The sequence below is a fragment of the Mus pahari genome, chromosome 23, assembly GCF_900095145.1.
Source record: "Mus pahari chromosome 23, PAHARI_EIJ_v1.1, whole genome shotgun sequence".
NCBI classification, from domain to species: domain Eukaryota; kingdom Metazoa; phylum Chordata; class Mammalia; order Rodentia; family Muridae; genus Mus; species Mus pahari.
Window position 1 is genome coordinate 11,700,563 of NC_034612.1, and position 17,528 is coordinate 11,718,090.

At 43.0% G+C, this 17,528-nt stretch overlaps 1 protein-coding gene across 1 annotated transcript in view; it reads left to right on the forward strand.

Annotated features, from left to right (window-relative positions):
• Atxn2 (ataxin 2) overlaps nt 1–17,528 on the forward strand; it is a 97,878-nt gene that overhangs the window by 17,969 nt on the left and 62,381 nt on the right. The window contains exons 2-5 of the mRNA XM_029533865.1: nt 12,572–12,608; nt 14,526–14,585; nt 15,219–15,290; nt 15,959–16,109. Of these exons, the coding sequence (XP_029389725.1) occupies nt 12,572–12,608; nt 14,526–14,585; nt 15,219–15,290; nt 15,959–16,109 (320 nt within the window). The remainder of the gene's footprint in view (nt 1–12,571; nt 12,609–14,525; nt 14,586–15,218; nt 15,291–15,958; nt 16,110–17,528) is intronic.

The window sequence follows — 17,528 nt, forward strand, 5'->3', positions numbered from 1 at the left end:
GAGAAAGATTCCATAATGCCTTCTCACATGTGTCCATCAAACCTACTAGAATTACATTTCTTTCCTTTTTCTTTTTTGTTTTTTGTTTTGTTTTTCCAAGACAGGGTTTCTCTGTATAGCCTTGGCTGTCCTGGAACTCACTCTGTAGAACAGGCTGGCCTCGAACTCAGAAATCTCCATGCCTCTGCCTCCCAAGTGCTGGGATTAAAGGCATGTGTCACCACGCCTGGCCTTAGAATTACATTTCTTTTGAGCTCACCAATTTTCTCTTAGTGCCCTGACCACAAGTTGGATACTTTTTTTGATTTTTCGAGACAGGGTTTCTCTGTGTAGCCCTGGCTATCCTGGAACTCACTCTGTAGAACAAATTTCGAACTCAGAAATTTGCTTGCCTCTGGATCCCAAGTGCTGGGATTAAAGGTTTGAGCCACCACTGCCTGGCTTAAGCTGGATACTTTTAAAGCAGCTTAAATTTGTTTTTCTTCTTTGCTTTTGAGTTCTCATGTCCAGCCCTGAAGTAGTTTCCTTAGTCACTTTAGTTCTCTGCGTTTTTTTTTTTTTTGCAAATGATGGTCCTTTGGGAAGATGGTATAAAATCTCTGACAAATTGTGTAAAATAGCATAGCCTTTGGGGTCGACACAGGGTTTCTCTGTAGTCCTGGTTATCCAGGGACTCTGTAGACATGATGGCTTCAAACTCAGAGATTCTCCCTGCCAGGTGCTGGGATTATAGTCTTGTGCCANAACTGCCACATAACCATTTTAACCATCAATTTAAAAAAAAAAATGAATTTATATGTACATGGGTGTTTTTGCCAGCATGTGTGTCTGTATACCAAATGCATACTTGTTGCTCTCTGAGGTCAGAGGAAGGTATTGGATTCTGTGGTCCTGGAGTTACAGACATTTGTGAGCTGCCATGTGGGAGCTGGGTATTGAACTCAGATTCTTTGAAAGAACAGCCAATTCTTTCTTTTTTAAGAAAGATTTGTTGTACGGGTAAAGATTTTATGTGTACAGGTATTTTGACTGTATGCATCTCTGTGTGTACCACATGCATGCCTGTCAGCCAGTTCTCTTAACCACTTAGCCCCAATTTTAATCACTTTTAAATTAAATATGATACTTAAATTATATCACTGCTATCTGTATTGATTTTAATTACAGTTTCCATGTTCAGAAAGGAAGTTTTGTATACCCAATAAGCAGCGGTTCCTCTTTTTTTCCCCTGTATTTGGTTCTGGGAATCATGTTGTCGTGTGGGTGTGAGTGTGAGGCCTTGGTGCAGTTGGGCAGTACTTGTTTTCCCTGTCAGCTTACTTACTTTATCATGCTTCAAGAGTCCTTTGTGTTGTAACATACCAGACCTTCATGGAGTTGTAAAATTTATTTGTATTATTTTTTAACATTTTGTGTATATTGGATCTGTGGGGTATATGCATGTGAGTGTAGGTGCCAGTGGCAGCGAGAAGAGGGCGCTTCCCCTCGAGCTGGAGTTACAGGCAGCTGTAAGTTGGGAACTGAGCTGAGATCCCATGTAAGAGCAGTAAGTATTGAGTTATCTTTCCAGCTCTGGAGAGTTTATTTCTGTACGATGAATACAGATTTTGTTGTAAGCGGGCCACACATTTATCCATCAGTGTGCATTTGAATGGTCTTCCTGTGGTGAGTGACCTGCTGTGGACAGACTTAGTGTGGGACTGTCTGCTGACTCACGGCTTCAGGCAAGGGTTTTGATATAAGCCCAGAACCTGAACTACTGGATCTTGTGATCATCCTATTTAGATTTCTTCCAATTACTTTAGTTTTTATTTACTTTTGATGTATATAATGCCCTTTATTAATTTCATTGATGTACATAGTGTCCTTTGGTTGTTTCCCACTCTCGAAACTCTCTTACCCGATTCCATTCCTGCTAAACCCCCTTTCCCCAACCAACCCCCTCCTGTTTCTGTGTCTGTTTGTTGTTTGACTTTTGGTGACTGCTGACTTTGACTAGAGTTGGTTGCGTGAGTGTGGGATGGGAGTCACCCACTGCACTGCAGGAAAGGCACTACAGCACTGAAGAGAAGACCTACCTCCTCCAGCATCTCCTCCTCCTTCATTCCCAGTAGCTCCCAAAGAGGGCTGGGACCCTAGGATCCCATGTCCTGTCTGTGTAGGAATATAGGTGTGCCCAGTCTTGGACAGGTAACCCCAACTGCTTAAGTTCTTGAGTACAACTGCCATGCCATATGTGCATACTCTGGCCTTAAACTCCCGTGCACTCTCTTGTGTGGTCTGTCTGAATGTGACGGGGTGACCCACGTGGCCTAGCGCTCAACAGTTGCCCATTCTCTGCACTTGGACTAGTTGTTAGCCTCTGACCAAGGCAGAGAGCAGCTCTAACCTATAGAAATGAACAAAAATATTTAGAGATAATTTGATACCATGTCCACTTAGAAAACGACACTAGATTGTCTCCATATAGCCTGTAGCTCTCCTAGCTGTGGACTTTTGCATCTTTATGGTATCAGATAGCGATGAGTATTTTCCCGTGGACCAGGCTTTACATAATTAGAAAGTGGTTCCTTACCCCCTCCCAGCAAATAATGCCATTATTATAACAGTGTGCCCACCTTGACTGGTGGCTGGTTGTGTGGCTTGTGTGGTTTACTTCAGGGTTAAGATTCTGTTCAGAAGCTGGGCGAGGTGGCTCATGCCTTTAATCCCAGCACTTAGGAGGCAGAGACAGGCGGATTTCTGAGTTCGAGGCCAGCCTTGTCTACAGAGTGAGTTCCAGGACAGCCAGGGCTACACAGAGAAACCCTGTCTCAAAATCAAAAAAGGGGAAAAAAAAAAAAAAAAAAAAAGAAAGAAAGATTCTGTTCAGATTGATATTCCTCCCGGGAGCTTATGAGCACCTTCAGGTATCGATGAAAGCCACCTAGCAGGGACGCTCCTGACTCTGTGTGCTTGCTTTGTCCTGCATCCAAAGTCTGTGGTGGTTTTGTCTTTATTAGTAAAAGTTGTACTTACTGTCTCGAAAAAATAAACATGTAAAGTACTATCTAGTTCTGGTGGCAACAGTGATTGCAAGAACCTGACCAATAGCTCTCTCTGTTTGGTGTGTGTGTGTGTGTGTGTGTGTGTGTGTGAGGGTGAGAGAGAGAGAGAGAGAGAGAGAGAGAGAGAGAGAGAGAGAGAGAGAGAGAAACAATGACTGACCGTGCATGTCTGTGTCCGTGTTCACAGGCCACGTCTCTCCTCCCACTCACTTTTATGGATTCCAGGGATGCCTTTATTCAGTGAGCTAGCTGTCTCAACAACTTCTGTGTTTAATGATTTAAGGAGTCACCATGTAACTGGTGGGGCACACCGTCTTCCCTTCCTGTCATTGGTACCCAAGATTCTGATTTTTCCCACTGCTCTCACCTACTTGCTAACTTCTGGTATTGGTTGGAGATGGTGCCAGAAATAATTCATGGCTTCCTGAAAGGTAAATACTTCAATCCCTGCGCTATAAGCTGCCATAATGGGTGTGACGTTTAATTTTCTAAAAACTAGTGATACTAAGAATATTTTACTTTTATTTGTTTGAGGCAGAGTCTCATGGAATGCAGACAGTTCTTAAACTCACAATGAAGCAGGGATGCACCTGATTCTCTTGCTCCACCTCCTGAATGCTGAGTTTGCAGGGATATGCCACTATATGCAGCTTGAACATCTTTTTTATTTTTAGATTAATTTTATGATTTATTTATGTGTATGGGTGTCTGTAGAGGCCAGTAAAGGATGCTGTTTCCCAGAACTGGAATTGTGAACCATCCAGTGTGAGTGCTGGGATCTGTTCTCATCGTGGCTCTTTGGAAGAGCATAAGGTGTTCTTAATTGACCTTTGAACATCTTTTTGCAGATCATTGATTATCTGGGTTTTGTTGTTGTTGGTTTTGGTTTTTGTTTGGCTTTTGCTGTTTTTTTTTTCCTTTTACTGTTTTTGAACTAGGCTATTGGTTTTATTTTTGTTAGTGAATTACAGAGTTCACACACAGTTACTCCTCAGTATTGAATATTGGTTTAAAGAGGCATATTGTCATGTTGTCGTCGAAGCTGGTGCTAAAATTACTGAGCTCAAGAGGATCTTCTTGGGACTGGAGAGATGGCTCAGCGGTTAAGAACACTGACTGTTCTTCCAGAGGTCCTGAGTTCAATTCCCAGCAACCACATGGTGGCTCCGGACCATCTGTAGTAGGATCTGATGCCCTCTTCTGGTGTGTCTGAAGATAGCTGCAATGTACTCATATAAATAAAATAAGTCTTTTTTTTTTTTTTTTTTTAAAGAAGAGCACATTCTTTCTCTGTCTCCCAAGCCGCTGAGACTATATCATATATCACTGCCCTAGGCAGACTCTCCAGTTACAGTGCTTTTGATATCATATTTAAGAGTTCAAAGTCACAGCCATCTGTAGCAGTAAAACCTTTTTTTTTTTTTTTTTTTGGTTTTTCGAGACAGGGTTTCTCTGTGTAGCCCTGGCTGTCCTGGAACTCACTTTGTAGACCAGCAGGCTGGCCCCGAACTCAGAAATCCGCCTGCCTCTGCCTCCCAAGTGCTGGGATTAAAGGCGTGTGCCACCACGCCTGGCTGCAGTCATACCTTTTAATCCCAGCACTCAGGAGGCAGAGGCAGGCAGATATGAGTTTGAGGTTATCCTGTTCTACAGAGTGAGTTCCAGGACAGCCAGGGCTACACAGAGAAATCCTATCTTAACAAACAAAAAAACAAAACAAAACAAAACAAAAAAAACAAAGAATTCAAGGTCACGGTGCTGTTTAGGAGTTTCATGATTTTAGATTTCCTTTTTTTCTTTTGAAGAGGTCTCGCTCTGGCTGGCCCAGGACTTACCATATACACTAGATAGTTTTTAAATTCAAAGATCCACTTACCTCTGTTTCCCAAGTGCTGGGATTAAAAGCATGCACTCCCACTCAGGTTTTTCTTTTTAAATGTGTGTTTGTATGGGTGCCCGATGATGCTTGAAGTAGGTGTTTGGTTCCCTGGGACCAGAGTGACAGAAGGTTGAGCTGCCATGTGGGTGTTGGACCTGGGTCCTCTACAAGAAGAAATGCTCTTGACTGTTGTGCAATCTCCAGTCCCTTCCATCTGTTTGTTTATTATTTAGTGTGAGGGCTTGCAGGCAGACAGGCACGTGCATGGAAAGGCCATCGTGTGCATATGGAGGTCAGAGAAAACCTTTCTGGAGTGGTTTTCTTGTGGGTCTGGGGGATTGAATTCACGCTGTCAGAGTTGACAACAGGTGCTTTTACCATCTGAGCCATCCAACTTCCATTTATTTATTTGTTTTTAAAGATTTATTTATTTTCTGTATGAGTTCAATTAGCATGTGGTTGCTGGGAATTGAACTCTGGACCTCTGAAAGAGCAACCAGTGCTCTTAACCACTGAGCCATTTCTCCAGTTCCCCATTTATTTCCTAATGAACTCTTTTTCCTGTTGAATTGATCACATTTTAGATTTAGCTGACAACCTACCAGTGGTGCTTAGAAACCTTTGTTCTTGTGTTTTTCTGTCCTGCTAGATATGGGTGCTTGATGGGCGTCTTTTGTAGCACTTGGTGTCTTTAAGGGATTTGCAGGAAAGTAGACAGACTGGTATGATGACCCTTGAACACCTGCTATTTCAGTACTTAGCAAGTCACACTGGTCTTGCTTCATATACCATCTATTTCCTTCTTCCTGTTACTCTGAAGCAGTCTAGAAGGTATTTTATGTGCAGGTTCTCTTGTGTTAATATAGCCAGCGTTATGTGTGTGTGTGCACGCATGTGCACACGTGAGTATGTGGACATGATTCCAGGTCCAGGAGGTATGGATGCCCTGGAGCTGGTGTGATGGTTGTGAGTCACCTGATGTGGGTCCAGGGAACTGAACTCTCTCTGCATCAGGAAGAGCTGGAAGAGCTCTTAACTGGTAAGCTGTCTTTCCAGTCCCCCACCTATGTATGTATGTATGTATGTATGTATGTATGTATGTATGTATGTATATATGTACATGTATGTATGTGTAAAAAATACTGTGGTTGATCTGGAACTTTTATTTGTATGTGTGTGTGCGCGCGCGTATGTGCGTGTGTGTGCATGCTGATGGTGGTAGGAGTGGTAGGCACATAGTTAAGGAGGCTAGAGGATGACTTGAAGGAGTAAGTTCTCTTCTTCTATGATGTGGGTTCTGGGGCTTGAACTGAGGTCATTGGTAAGTACCTCTGCCTTCTGAGACATTTGCTGGTCTGTCTTTACCGTGTTTGAGAGGGTGTGTTTGTTTTAGGTTGAGCCTCTCTGGTTGAAAAATGTGAAAGTTCACAGGTCCCAAAGTCTGAATGTGTTGGTGCCAACATGATGCTACAAGTGGGAAGCTCTGCACCAAGCCAAAGGCGATGTGGTCAGAATGTGTGGCCACTTAAGGTTCTGAATATAGGCACCTTCAGCTTATGTGTAAAAGGTCCATATGGAACAGAAAACTTGGGTTCTATCCCAAGTCGCCTCCTTAGTCTAAAGTCCAAAGAAATTGGAAATTCAAAATCTTCAAGTACTTCCAATAAGACATACTTAAGTTAATTTATTTTAATTAAATAGATGATTGGGTCTAGTGCCAGTGAAGAAACTGAGAGCTGGGGATGTAACTCAGTGAGCAGATGCTCGCATAGGATTTAGGAGGAGCCGGAATGTCTCCGGCTTTGGACATTGTGGTGCTCACCTGTAATCCCAGCACTCGGGCGGTAGGGGCAGGGTCAAGAGTCCAGGGTTGTCCTCCGCTACATTCCGACTTCAGGGCCAGCCTGAGGGCCATTAGACTCATGTTTCCACACCCCAAAGCCTCCCAAACTGAAAGTGAAGGGTCGAGACCCCTTTGGACAGAAGTGCCGAATGACCCTTCATTCACTTTAAAGGCCATTGGAAAACATGCATCATCTACATTGCTATTTGTAACAACTGCAAACTTACAGTAGTAAATTAGCAAGGATAATAATTGTATGTTTGGGCATCAGCACAACATGAGAAATGCATTAAAGGGTGGCGACATTAGGAGTACTGAGAAGCACTGGTCTAGCTGACTGGAAGGGGTTTGGTTTGCAGAGGTTCCTTTGCGGCACCTCAGTGACCCTCTCTGACATGTCTGACATGTAGGTCAGTTTTGGTTGGTGGGTGTCAGTTCTTTGACACTTTGCTGTTGTATAGCATTAGGACTTTTTGTTTTCCTTCTGAACTGTCTGGTTCTGAGTAAAGTGGGTTGCCCAGCAATTGCTATGTAGTATTCAAAGCTGTAGCTATAGGCAGCAAAGAGATGGTGTGTGTGCCTTCTGTCAGGGCCTCCTCACTTTAGTTTACTCATGGCTTTGTGGAGAAGACACTCATGTTCAGGGATACTTTGTGCTGCCTCAGCAATCAGGAAAGAAACCTCTTAGCAAGGTGCAGCTGTTTCATCGTTCCTGTTTCTTTTTCAGACAGGGAGTCACTGTGTAGCCCACCATGCAGACCAACCTGGCCTCTGCTTGAGTGCTGGGATCAAAGGCATGTGCCAATATGCCTGATGTTCATTTTCATCTTTTAGGAACATTCTGTGAATAAATGGAAGTAAGAGCTGAGTTAATAATTGAAAAGGTAGAGGAAATCGGTAAGACATAGTTGTAAAATTGGATTTTTAATTTTTTTTTTGTTTTGTTTCTTGAGACAGGGTTTCTCTGTCTAGCTCTGGCTGTCCCAGATCTTGCTCTGTAGACCAGGTTGGCCTCACTCACAAAAGATCTGCCTGCCTCTGCCAACAAATTGGATTTAAAAAATGTTATTTTTACTATTTTTAATTTTGTGTGTGTCTGCTTTGGTAATGTGCATGTTAGCGTAGGTGTCCATAGAAGCCGCAGGGGTTAGATGCTCCCGGAGTTGTAGTTGTGAGCTGCTCGATGTGGGTGCTGGACATTGAAACAGCGTCCTCTGTGGAAGAGCAACCAGTGCTTCCAGCCACTGAGGCTTCTCTTGACTATCAACCCTCACTTTGTGAGACAAAGTCTCATTGTGTAGCCTTGGCTGTCCTGGGGCTCACTTAGAAAGGCCATCCTTGTCCTGAACTCAGGGATCTTCCTACTTCTCCTTCCTGGGGCTAATGACACCATACAAGTGAATATCTTTTTCTTTTTGATATTATAATAGGATTAAATAATTCCCTTTCCTTCTCCAACTTCTCCCTCACCTCTTCTCCTTGCTCTTTTTCTAATTCATGGCCTCTTTTTTTCATTAATTGTTATTTTTGTCAGTATATTCCTAACCCTAACCTGATCAGTCTGTAATGTTTCTCACATGTATGTTTTGGGGCTGGCCGGTTGTCATTGATAACCGATTAGCGTACACTTTTCCCAGGGAAGGCTGCTACTCTCACTCTCGGCATTCATTCCTTGTGGGTTTTCTCCCATCCACTTTGTGTCTATCAGTGTTGTCTCTCATGTGAAGGCAGCTATGTTGGTGAGACTTTTGACATTACTAAGAGACACAGTCTCACAGCAGACTCCCTGGTTCTTTGGTTCTTACAGTCTTTCTGCTTTCCTTCTGCAGTGTTTCCTGAGCCTTAGGTATGGGAATGTTTTGTAGATGTACCTACTGGAATAGGCTCCATAATGTTGCATTTTGATGGGTTGCATGTTTTTGTTTTCTTTTTGTTTTTTGTTTGTTTTTTGAGACAGGGTTTCTCTGTGCAGTCCTGGCTGTCCTGGCACTCACTCTGTAGACCAGGCTGGTCTCCAACTCAGAAATCCGCCTGCCTCTGCCTCCCAAGTGCTGGGATTACAGGCGTGTGCCACCACTGCCCGGCAGTTGCATGTTTTTGTAATGGTCCCTCTGTCTGAGAAGTTTCCTGGATGAGGTGTGAGGACTACACATATCTGTGGGTGTAAGGACAATTCTCTGGAGTTAGGGGTTCTGTGGTTCTCTAAGATCTGACTTCACTAGCGGTGAGTAGTTGGCTAGGTTTCCAGTTCCAGGGCATGGCTTTTCTCTCCCTGAGTGGCTCTTAAGTCCAATTAGAGAGGTGTTGGTTACTGGCAAAGGGTGCCATGACCGCGGCTGTAGGGTGACCACGTCCTGCCGGTCATTGTGGTTCATAGGCATCATAGCTGGGTAGGGTTAGAGTTAGATTGCTGGAAGCTTGCCTCCTTTGTAAGCTTGCATAGTGGCACCGTGAAGGCTAGTCCTTAGGGTGCAAGCATTCAGGTCAGTTCCACTCAGGTGTCTGTGTGTGGGTCTTGACTCTAAAGTACATGGTGTCTTCCCAGTGGAGACTTCTTTATCTCCTGCCTCTGGGGTCCTCAAGGGCAGTAGCAGTAGGCCGTGTGTTTAGGAGTCAGGGTTTGTTAGGTTGCCTTTGGCTCTTGGAGAAAGATGACACTCTGTATGTAATCCCTTCTCTCTTCCTCTGTTAGTTACCCCCTCCTAAAGATCGCCCCATCCCTTACCATTTCCCTACCATGCCCAGCTCTTGTTCTCCTCCCTTACACTCCGCCAATGGTCATTTTTTGTTTGTTTGTTTGTTTTCTGTTTGTTTTTCGCGGCAGAGTCTCTGTAGTCCTGGCTGTCCTCAGATTCCCTATGCTGCTTGGTGACAGCTTGGTGACAGACCCTCCTACCTGTGCATTGTACTGCTGGGATTAGAGGCGTTGTACTGCTGCTATGCCCGGCTTCAGTGGTTCTTTTTTTTTTTTAAAGATTTATTTATTTATTATATGTAAGTACACTGTAGCTATCTTCAGACACCCCAGTAGACAGCGTCAGATCTTTTCCGGATGGTTATGAGCCACCATGTAGTTGCTGGGATTTGAACTCCGGACCTTCAGAAGAGCAGTCGGTGCTCTTACCCACTGAGCCATCTCACCAGCCCCAGTGGTTCCTTTTTACTGTCTTGGTTTCTGAATAATGTCCTGGCTACTCCAGAATATACTCATGTCTGAAGATTTGGAACCTGGCTTCTTTAGTGCTAAGATTGCAGGTGTGTGTCACTGTATATGATTTTTGTGTGGTACTGGGGATAAAACCAGGGCCAGTTACAGTCTACTAATTCAGCCTGCCTTTTAAGTCTTAATTGTAAACTTTGAAGGGTGCCAGGAAGTTTTTGGGTTGTGATTCCTAAAAGTGAAAAAACATAACCCAGAAACAAAAGCTTGGGTGTAGATTAGGTGCACCTAGTTGCAGCAGGACTTTCTGCATGTGAACTGGGTTGGGTGGTTTGGGTCAAGGTTCATGTCCATCAACTGTCAGACAGGTGGTTGATCAGAGAGTCCAGTGCGTAACATTGTACTTGGTTCCTAGCAAGATCTGTGACAAGTGAGAAGTCAGGTTCTTTATGCTTTTAGAGTTTCCCCTCCCCTCCCCTCCCCTGTGAAGCCTAGGGTTCTAGAATCTCTGAAAGAAATGAGAGGCCATCCAACTTCAGCCAGCTTTCCCCAGTGAGGTGAGGAAGACGGTTGAAGGGTGGAGAAACTAGATAGTGGGCTGCCTCGAGTGACTGAATTTTCAAATTTGGACTTAATTGGAGTATGTGGCTATTTTATTAAAATGGGACTTCAAGGGATGGACAGAAGACCCAGTGGTTAAGAACATTGGCTGCTTGTGTAGAGGACCTGGTTTTTCTAGCACTCAATGGCTGCTTATAATTTTCTGTAACTCCAATTTCTGGGGATCCAGTGTGCTCCTCCAGGCCCTGTGGGCACCAAGCATGAACAGGTACACAGACATACAGGCCGGTGCTCAGCTACACAGAACATTTAATAACAACCCCCCCCCCCAGCAACTTTAAAATGGGATTCCAGGTGTGTTGTTCTACAACGGCTGGAATAGAAATGTAGAGTTCCTTGTTTGTGAGAAATTCAATCTTTCCCTTTAAAAGAAGCCTTCAGTTGTACGGGTTCTAGACTTGCAGGTTGAACTGACAGTGGATGGAAAGGATTGGGGGAAACTACCAGCAAGGACTGTGGATCATGGGTTTTTTCCCTTGTCATTCTCCAAATAATATAGTTGTGTATATATAGCATCTACATTTGACTAGATATTAAATAATAAATGAGGTATGTGGGTCATGCAAATACCATATAAGTGATTTGAACATCATTGAGTTTTGGTTCTGATGGAACCTTGGACCAATCCCCTAGAGTACAGAGAAACAATGGTGCTGTTTATTATGATTCATTTCACTTGAAAATCATCCACATTACAAAGGCACCATTTGATAGCTGGGTTTTATGTTTAATGTGAGTTTTGTTTGTTTCTGCAGTGCTGGAAACTGAGTTGAGGGCTCAAAAACAAGAAGCAAGCAGACTGTAGTTTTTTTCCCCCCCAGAGCTGAGGACCGAACCCAGGGCCTTGCTCTTGCTAGGCAAGCGCTCTACCGCTGAGCTAAATCTCCAACTCCTAAGCGAGCATACTCTACCGCGAGCTATATTCCTAACCTGGTAGCTGAGTTTTGTGTACTGTAGCTTTTCCAAGGGAGAAGGTTGGTAAGGAAAAGACTTGTTGGACAATTCCTGAATTTTGACATTGTAGCCCAGGCTAGCCTCAAGTAAGGAAGCTGCTGCCTCAACTGGGGTTAGCTGTGAACCACCAGGCCTGCGATGTCACATACCAAATCTGACAGAGACACATGGTATTTAGAAATAAAAGTGTTTAGAATTATCTGATGTTTAAACATTTATTTACTGTGTGTGTGTGTGTGTGTGTGTGTGTGTGTGTGTGTGTGTGTCCCAGCACACATGTTGTAGTAGTGGTCAGAGGACAGTTTGTAGAAGTTGGGATGGCAAGTTGTGTGGATGCTGGGGATTGAGTTTAACACTTCAGGCTTGTAGCAAGCCCCTTTACCTTCTGAGCCTCTGGCAGAGCCCTGTTTTAACTTATTTTTGGTAGTTTTTTCTGCAGTTATAAACACTTTAGAGCTGATGGGTATCAGTCAGCCATGTTGATGACAAACCTGTGCCAGCATTAATCACTTCTGAGAGTGCTGCTCCTTGTCCTTCAGTGCGCTGCCTGGGGTGGGGAGACAAGGTGTGCTCTATAGCCCTGGCTGAACTCACAGCACAGCATCCCACTGTCTCAGGGGATGTGCAGCCTCTGCAGGGGAGTGCAGCCACGCACCCCTAGACCCTGATAGGCTGTCTTTACTCTTCTGTTATGCATTTGCTTTTGTTTATTTATGTATTAGGGGCAAGGTCTCACTCAGCTCTGGCTGTCCTGGAATTCACTGTGTAGAGCAGGCTGCCTGCTTCCGTCTCCCTAGAGCTGGGATTAAATGCATGTGGCACTCCTCCTACCTTACCTATTTGGTTTTGATAAAACAGCAGTCTTGTCTTCTCTTTCCTCTTTGTGGTATTCTCTCCTGGCCTGGTAGCACACAGCCACTGAGATTTCCTGTCACACTATATTAGATGGCCCCTTCACAGTCAGCCTGGCCTGTGTTTGTGTAGAATTATAAGATTATATTTTATGTACTCATTAATTTAAATAGAATAAAAATTGAATTTAATAAAACAATGTTTAATCTTTGCAGAGGTCGGAACAGTAGCAAAGGCCTGCCTCAGCCGACGGTGAGTAACTTTAATGTTATTTAGAAAAATATGTCAACTGTGATTTCCAACAATAGACTCAATGATAAAGCAAATAATTAAATTCCCAATTGTACTACAGATAGTCTATAGATAAGTCAGTTCAATACAAGGTTGTTGATTTGGGAAGGCCTCTGAAATGAACACTTTTCTGTTAGTGGTATTTGTGGCTTACATAATACTGATACCATGTCAAGTGTTTTGATGTTCCAGGACCAGAGTTTGCAGAGTTCTCTGGGCTTTTTGTTAGGATTAATGTGCTCTCTGTTTTAAACTCAGTCATTTTTCCTCCTTGGAAAATACCTTCTGACTTGATGTTTTCCAACTTTTATCAGTGAAGTTAAAATAGACACAGAGAGCATGAAATTCCATATGAGAAGCCCCCGTTTATTGGTGTTTTTTTTTGTTTTTTCTTTTTTAAAGATTTATTTATTTATTATATGTAAGTACACCGTAGCTGTCTTCAGACACTCCAGAAGAGGGCGTCAGATCTTGTTACGGATGGTTATGAGCCACCATGTGGTTGCTGGGATTTGAACTCTGGACCTTCGGAAGAGCAGTTGGGTGCTCTTACCCACTGAGCCATCTCACCAGCCCCTATTGGTGTTTTTTTTGCTTTGTTGGTTTTTTGTTTTTTGTTTTTGTTTTTGTTTTTTTTTTGAGATAGGGTTTTCTCCATTTTTGTTAACTTGGAACTCCTTCTGTAGACCAGGCTGGCCTCAAACTCAGAGAGATCTGTCTGTCTCTGCCTCCTGATTGCTGAGATTAAAGGTGTGAATCACCACTGCCTACCTGTTTGTTTTTTGGGCACAGGTTCTATTTAATCTTGGCTGGTCTAGTACTTGCTATGTAGACCAGGCTAGCCTCAAAAACTCAGAGAGATCTGGTTGTCACTGAGTTTTGAAACATGGTCATTATTGCTCAGGCTATCTCACTGAGAGTCAGGTGGTCACACCCTGTGTAGTCCAGCCTGGAATAGTTTTGTTGCTTTGATTCAAACACGTTGAGAGAACTGGTCCTGCCAGGTGTACCCTGCTCACCACTTTCTTTATTAAGATGGACTGCACCTCTTTAGGACACGGGTTAGGAGGTTTTTCCTCACTACTCTGCCACCCTTGGTGCTCAGACTCTGCCATCCAGCTGCTCTCCATCCTGGCAGATGTTTGGCTCTGTTGTGGTTTATATTGTTTTATTTAGTGTGGGGGTAGTGAGTGCACCATGGTGCAGGTGTAATAGTCAAAGGACCTCCATGTCGGACTGAACTCAGGATACCAGGCTCATGTGCCTTTACCTACTGAGCCATTTTATGAGCCCTGTCTGAGGGTGTGTGTGTGTGTGTGTGTGTGTGTGTGTGTGTGTGTGTGTGTTTGTGTTTTGAGACAAGGACTAAATATGTATCCTGACTGGCCTGAAAACTTTCTGTGTAGACCAGGATGGCCTGGAATTCACATAGATCCACCTGCTTCTGCTTCCAGAATGCTGGAATTAAAGGTATTTACATTTCCAGGCATGCCTGGCTGTGGGCACAGTTTTAAAAGTTCATAATCCTACAGCCACTCCTGCACCTGAGACGACTCTTCTACCTGGCAGCTAGCTGTACAAAGACCAGGCCCTACAAATAGTGACTTGTCTTCTCCAGAGGTTTATGCTTTCTCACATGGAGGTCTGAGTCTCCTGTTTTTGTTTGTTTCATGTCATAGTAATTATTAGTTGGAATTGTTGTTTGATTTAATTGTTTAAAACTCTACCTTTTCTCGTAGGGAAACAAAATGTGATAGTAACCAGCTCTTCCTTCATGCATTATAATCCAAATATCTTAGAGCTAGACAAGGTTAACTTTTGTATGTAGGCAAGTACAAAGACCAGCTTACAATAATGTTTCTTTTTTATACATTCCAGATTTCTTTTGATGGAATCTATGCAAACGTGAGGATGGTTCATATACTTACGTCAGTTGTTGTAAGTTACCTGGTTATTGGGGATAAACTCCTTTGGGGTGGGATTTTACATGGAGTTAAAAATGTAGATAATTCTCGCCGGGCGTGATGGCGCACGCCTTTAATCCCAGCACTTGGGAGGCAGAGGCAGGAAGATTTCTGAGTTCGAGGCCAGCCTGGTCTACAGAGTGAGTTCCAGGACAGCCAGGGCTACAGAGAGAAACCCTGTCTCGAAAAACCAAAAAAAAAAAAAAGTAGGTAATTCTCAACCTAATATTATTAGGTTATATGTAATAAAGATGGTTTTAAAAATACACTAGAATGCTATTCAGTTAATTACAACTCACAGTAAAAATACTCTTGCTAACCCTGTTGCATGTAAAATATAAAATAGTATTTATAGCGGCTGATCTTTTGTGTAATATTTTGTTATCTAATGGTAGTGGGGACAGGAGTGTGTAGCTTTAGGATTCAGTTTATATTCACTCTGGAGTTTCCAGTCCTGTCCCAGTAGAGAAGTAGGTATAATGTTAATGTGCTGAAACTTGGTCATTGCCAGTTAGTATCCAATACTGAGTGAGACCTTAAAGAAAATCAAAAGGAGACATCGATGATGGGGACCACACTCTTGACTCTGTGAAATTGTGTCTTTTAGGGATCGAAATGTGAAGTACAAGTGAAAAACGGAGGCATATATGAAGGAGTTTTTAAAACATACAGTCCTAAGGTAATTCTAAGTATTAATTCTTCCTGTCACATTCTGAGAGTGTCTTGTCATTGGTTGAGCTGACTGTGGAGTTGGCAGTTAAGCTCATGAGATAAAATAAAAATGTTTTCCTGATTACCACACTCTCTACCTGTTTAATTACCACTTGGTTTTTTTTTTTTTTTCTAATAACAAATTCTTACTATTTAATGACTGGTTTGTGAAACTAAAAATATTGTATGTGCTTACGATTTTCAACCATTTTCAGATGTTGTGAGCTAGAAGAGGGCTGTACAGAGTTATGTCTCTTTGTTGTTGTTGTTTTCAAGACAGGGTTTTTCTGTGTATCCCTGGCTGTCCTGGAACTCACTCTGTAGACCAGGCTGGCTTCAAACTCAGAAATCCGCCTGCCTCTGCCTCCCAAGTGCTGGGATTAAAGGTGTGCGCCACCACTGCCTGGCACGTCTCTTCTTTTAATATTAGTGTGTTTCAGATACACTATAGTAAGAACAGCTTTTAGATTTGAGGATTTTTGTATTGTAGGTGCATGACAAGTCCAAACAGGATGTGATAATCAGGTTTTCGCAGGATGCTTTTGCCATAGGCTTAAAAGTAAATGGCTTTGATGAGCTAAATAGCCCTATAAATAGCTATTAATGTTTTTAATGTTATTAATCTTTTTATTTTAGTGTGACTTGGTACTTGATGCTGCACATGAGAAAAGTACAGAATCCAGTTCGGGGCCAAAACGTGAAGAAATAATGGAGAGTGTTTTGTTCAAATGCTCAGACTTCGTTGTGGTACAGTTTAAAGATACAGACTCCAGTTATGCACGGCGAGGTAGGCTTGGGTTTCCGAGGTCCCCCTCTCCGTGGTGCGATTGGCTCACTCCAGCAGCAGTTCTCCAGCACGCATACAGACTCAGCTTCCCCGCCGCAGACAGGTTCTTGCTGTGTGGCTCAGGCTGACCTGAACTCTTGGTTGTTCTTGCCTTTGCCTCAAGACCTAGGCATGAGATTTTCTTTTCTTTTTCTTTTCTGTATTAGTGGTATGTTTCTAGAATAGCTTTTTAAATAATCTAATAAAATGCGAGTTTTAATGAATTTTTGTTAGAAAATATTTAAAACTTAGGTGGAAAATAACTTGGTAGTTTTAGAAGCATAAAAATATAGTTGTAGTATGCATTTTTTGAAAAACGTTTTAGATTTATGTATCTGAGCATTTTGCCTGTACGATAGGCATACCTGGTGCAACTGAGGTCGGAAGATGTCAGATCCCTAGGAACTGGAGTTCCTGAGGAGTTTACCATGTGGGTGATCCTATCTACTGAACCATCTCTCCAGCCTCAGTGTGCATCCTGTTAACATGTTAGCCACTACTAGCTCACACCTGTAAGCCTGGCGTTCAGAAGCCCTGTCTGGGCCTGGCTGGACTGAACAGTGGGGCCTTCTCAAACAGGATGCTCTTGTGCGTATTCTGAGAATTTAAATGTACTCACATTTGTGTGTATATGTATATGTATGTGTCCACTACCTGTTGCAAGTGTTGATTAAAGAGGGGCTTGTGAACATTGATCTGTCATCTGGAGAAGCACTTGTAGCACTGGGAAAGGACCTTTGCAATTAAAAAATTCTTGAATGATAAGATTGTCACTAACTATAGTTGATTTAGATTGTCATTAATTACAGTTGATTTTTGTGCTTCAATTGGTGCTAATGGCTATTTATGCTTTGCGGTTGAAATGTCCATACTGAAACTCTGAGGCACAGGAAATTACAGTGCTCCCTGGCTGTCCTGGAACTCTAACATCTGTGTATCTCTGCCTCCAGAGTGTTGGGATTAAAGATGTGTCACAACTGCCAGCTGTTAACAGCCTTTCTCAACACAATTCTCTCATTACTTTTTTTGGGGGGTGGGTAGGGGACCTTAGACTTGTAGTTCCTTAAAGAGCCTTCAGTCACCCATGAAGGAGACAGTGCTTTGTTAGTTGCTGCCTTTAGAGTCAGTTTTCCTTACGCTTTGAAGTACCACATAATATATATTTATGGTTTTGAAAGATTTCATGTTTGGTCATCACACAAGGGGGAAGACCAAACTGTGAGTGTATATACTGCACTCTGAGGAGAAGACTGGCTGTAGCAGAAACAGCAGTTATCGGCTGTTCTACTGTGTTTGCAGTGTGCTTGTTTGGGAGTGCTGTGGACCAAGCATAGGGTACTACATGCACTTGATCACGTTTTACTGAGCCCCAGCAGGCCC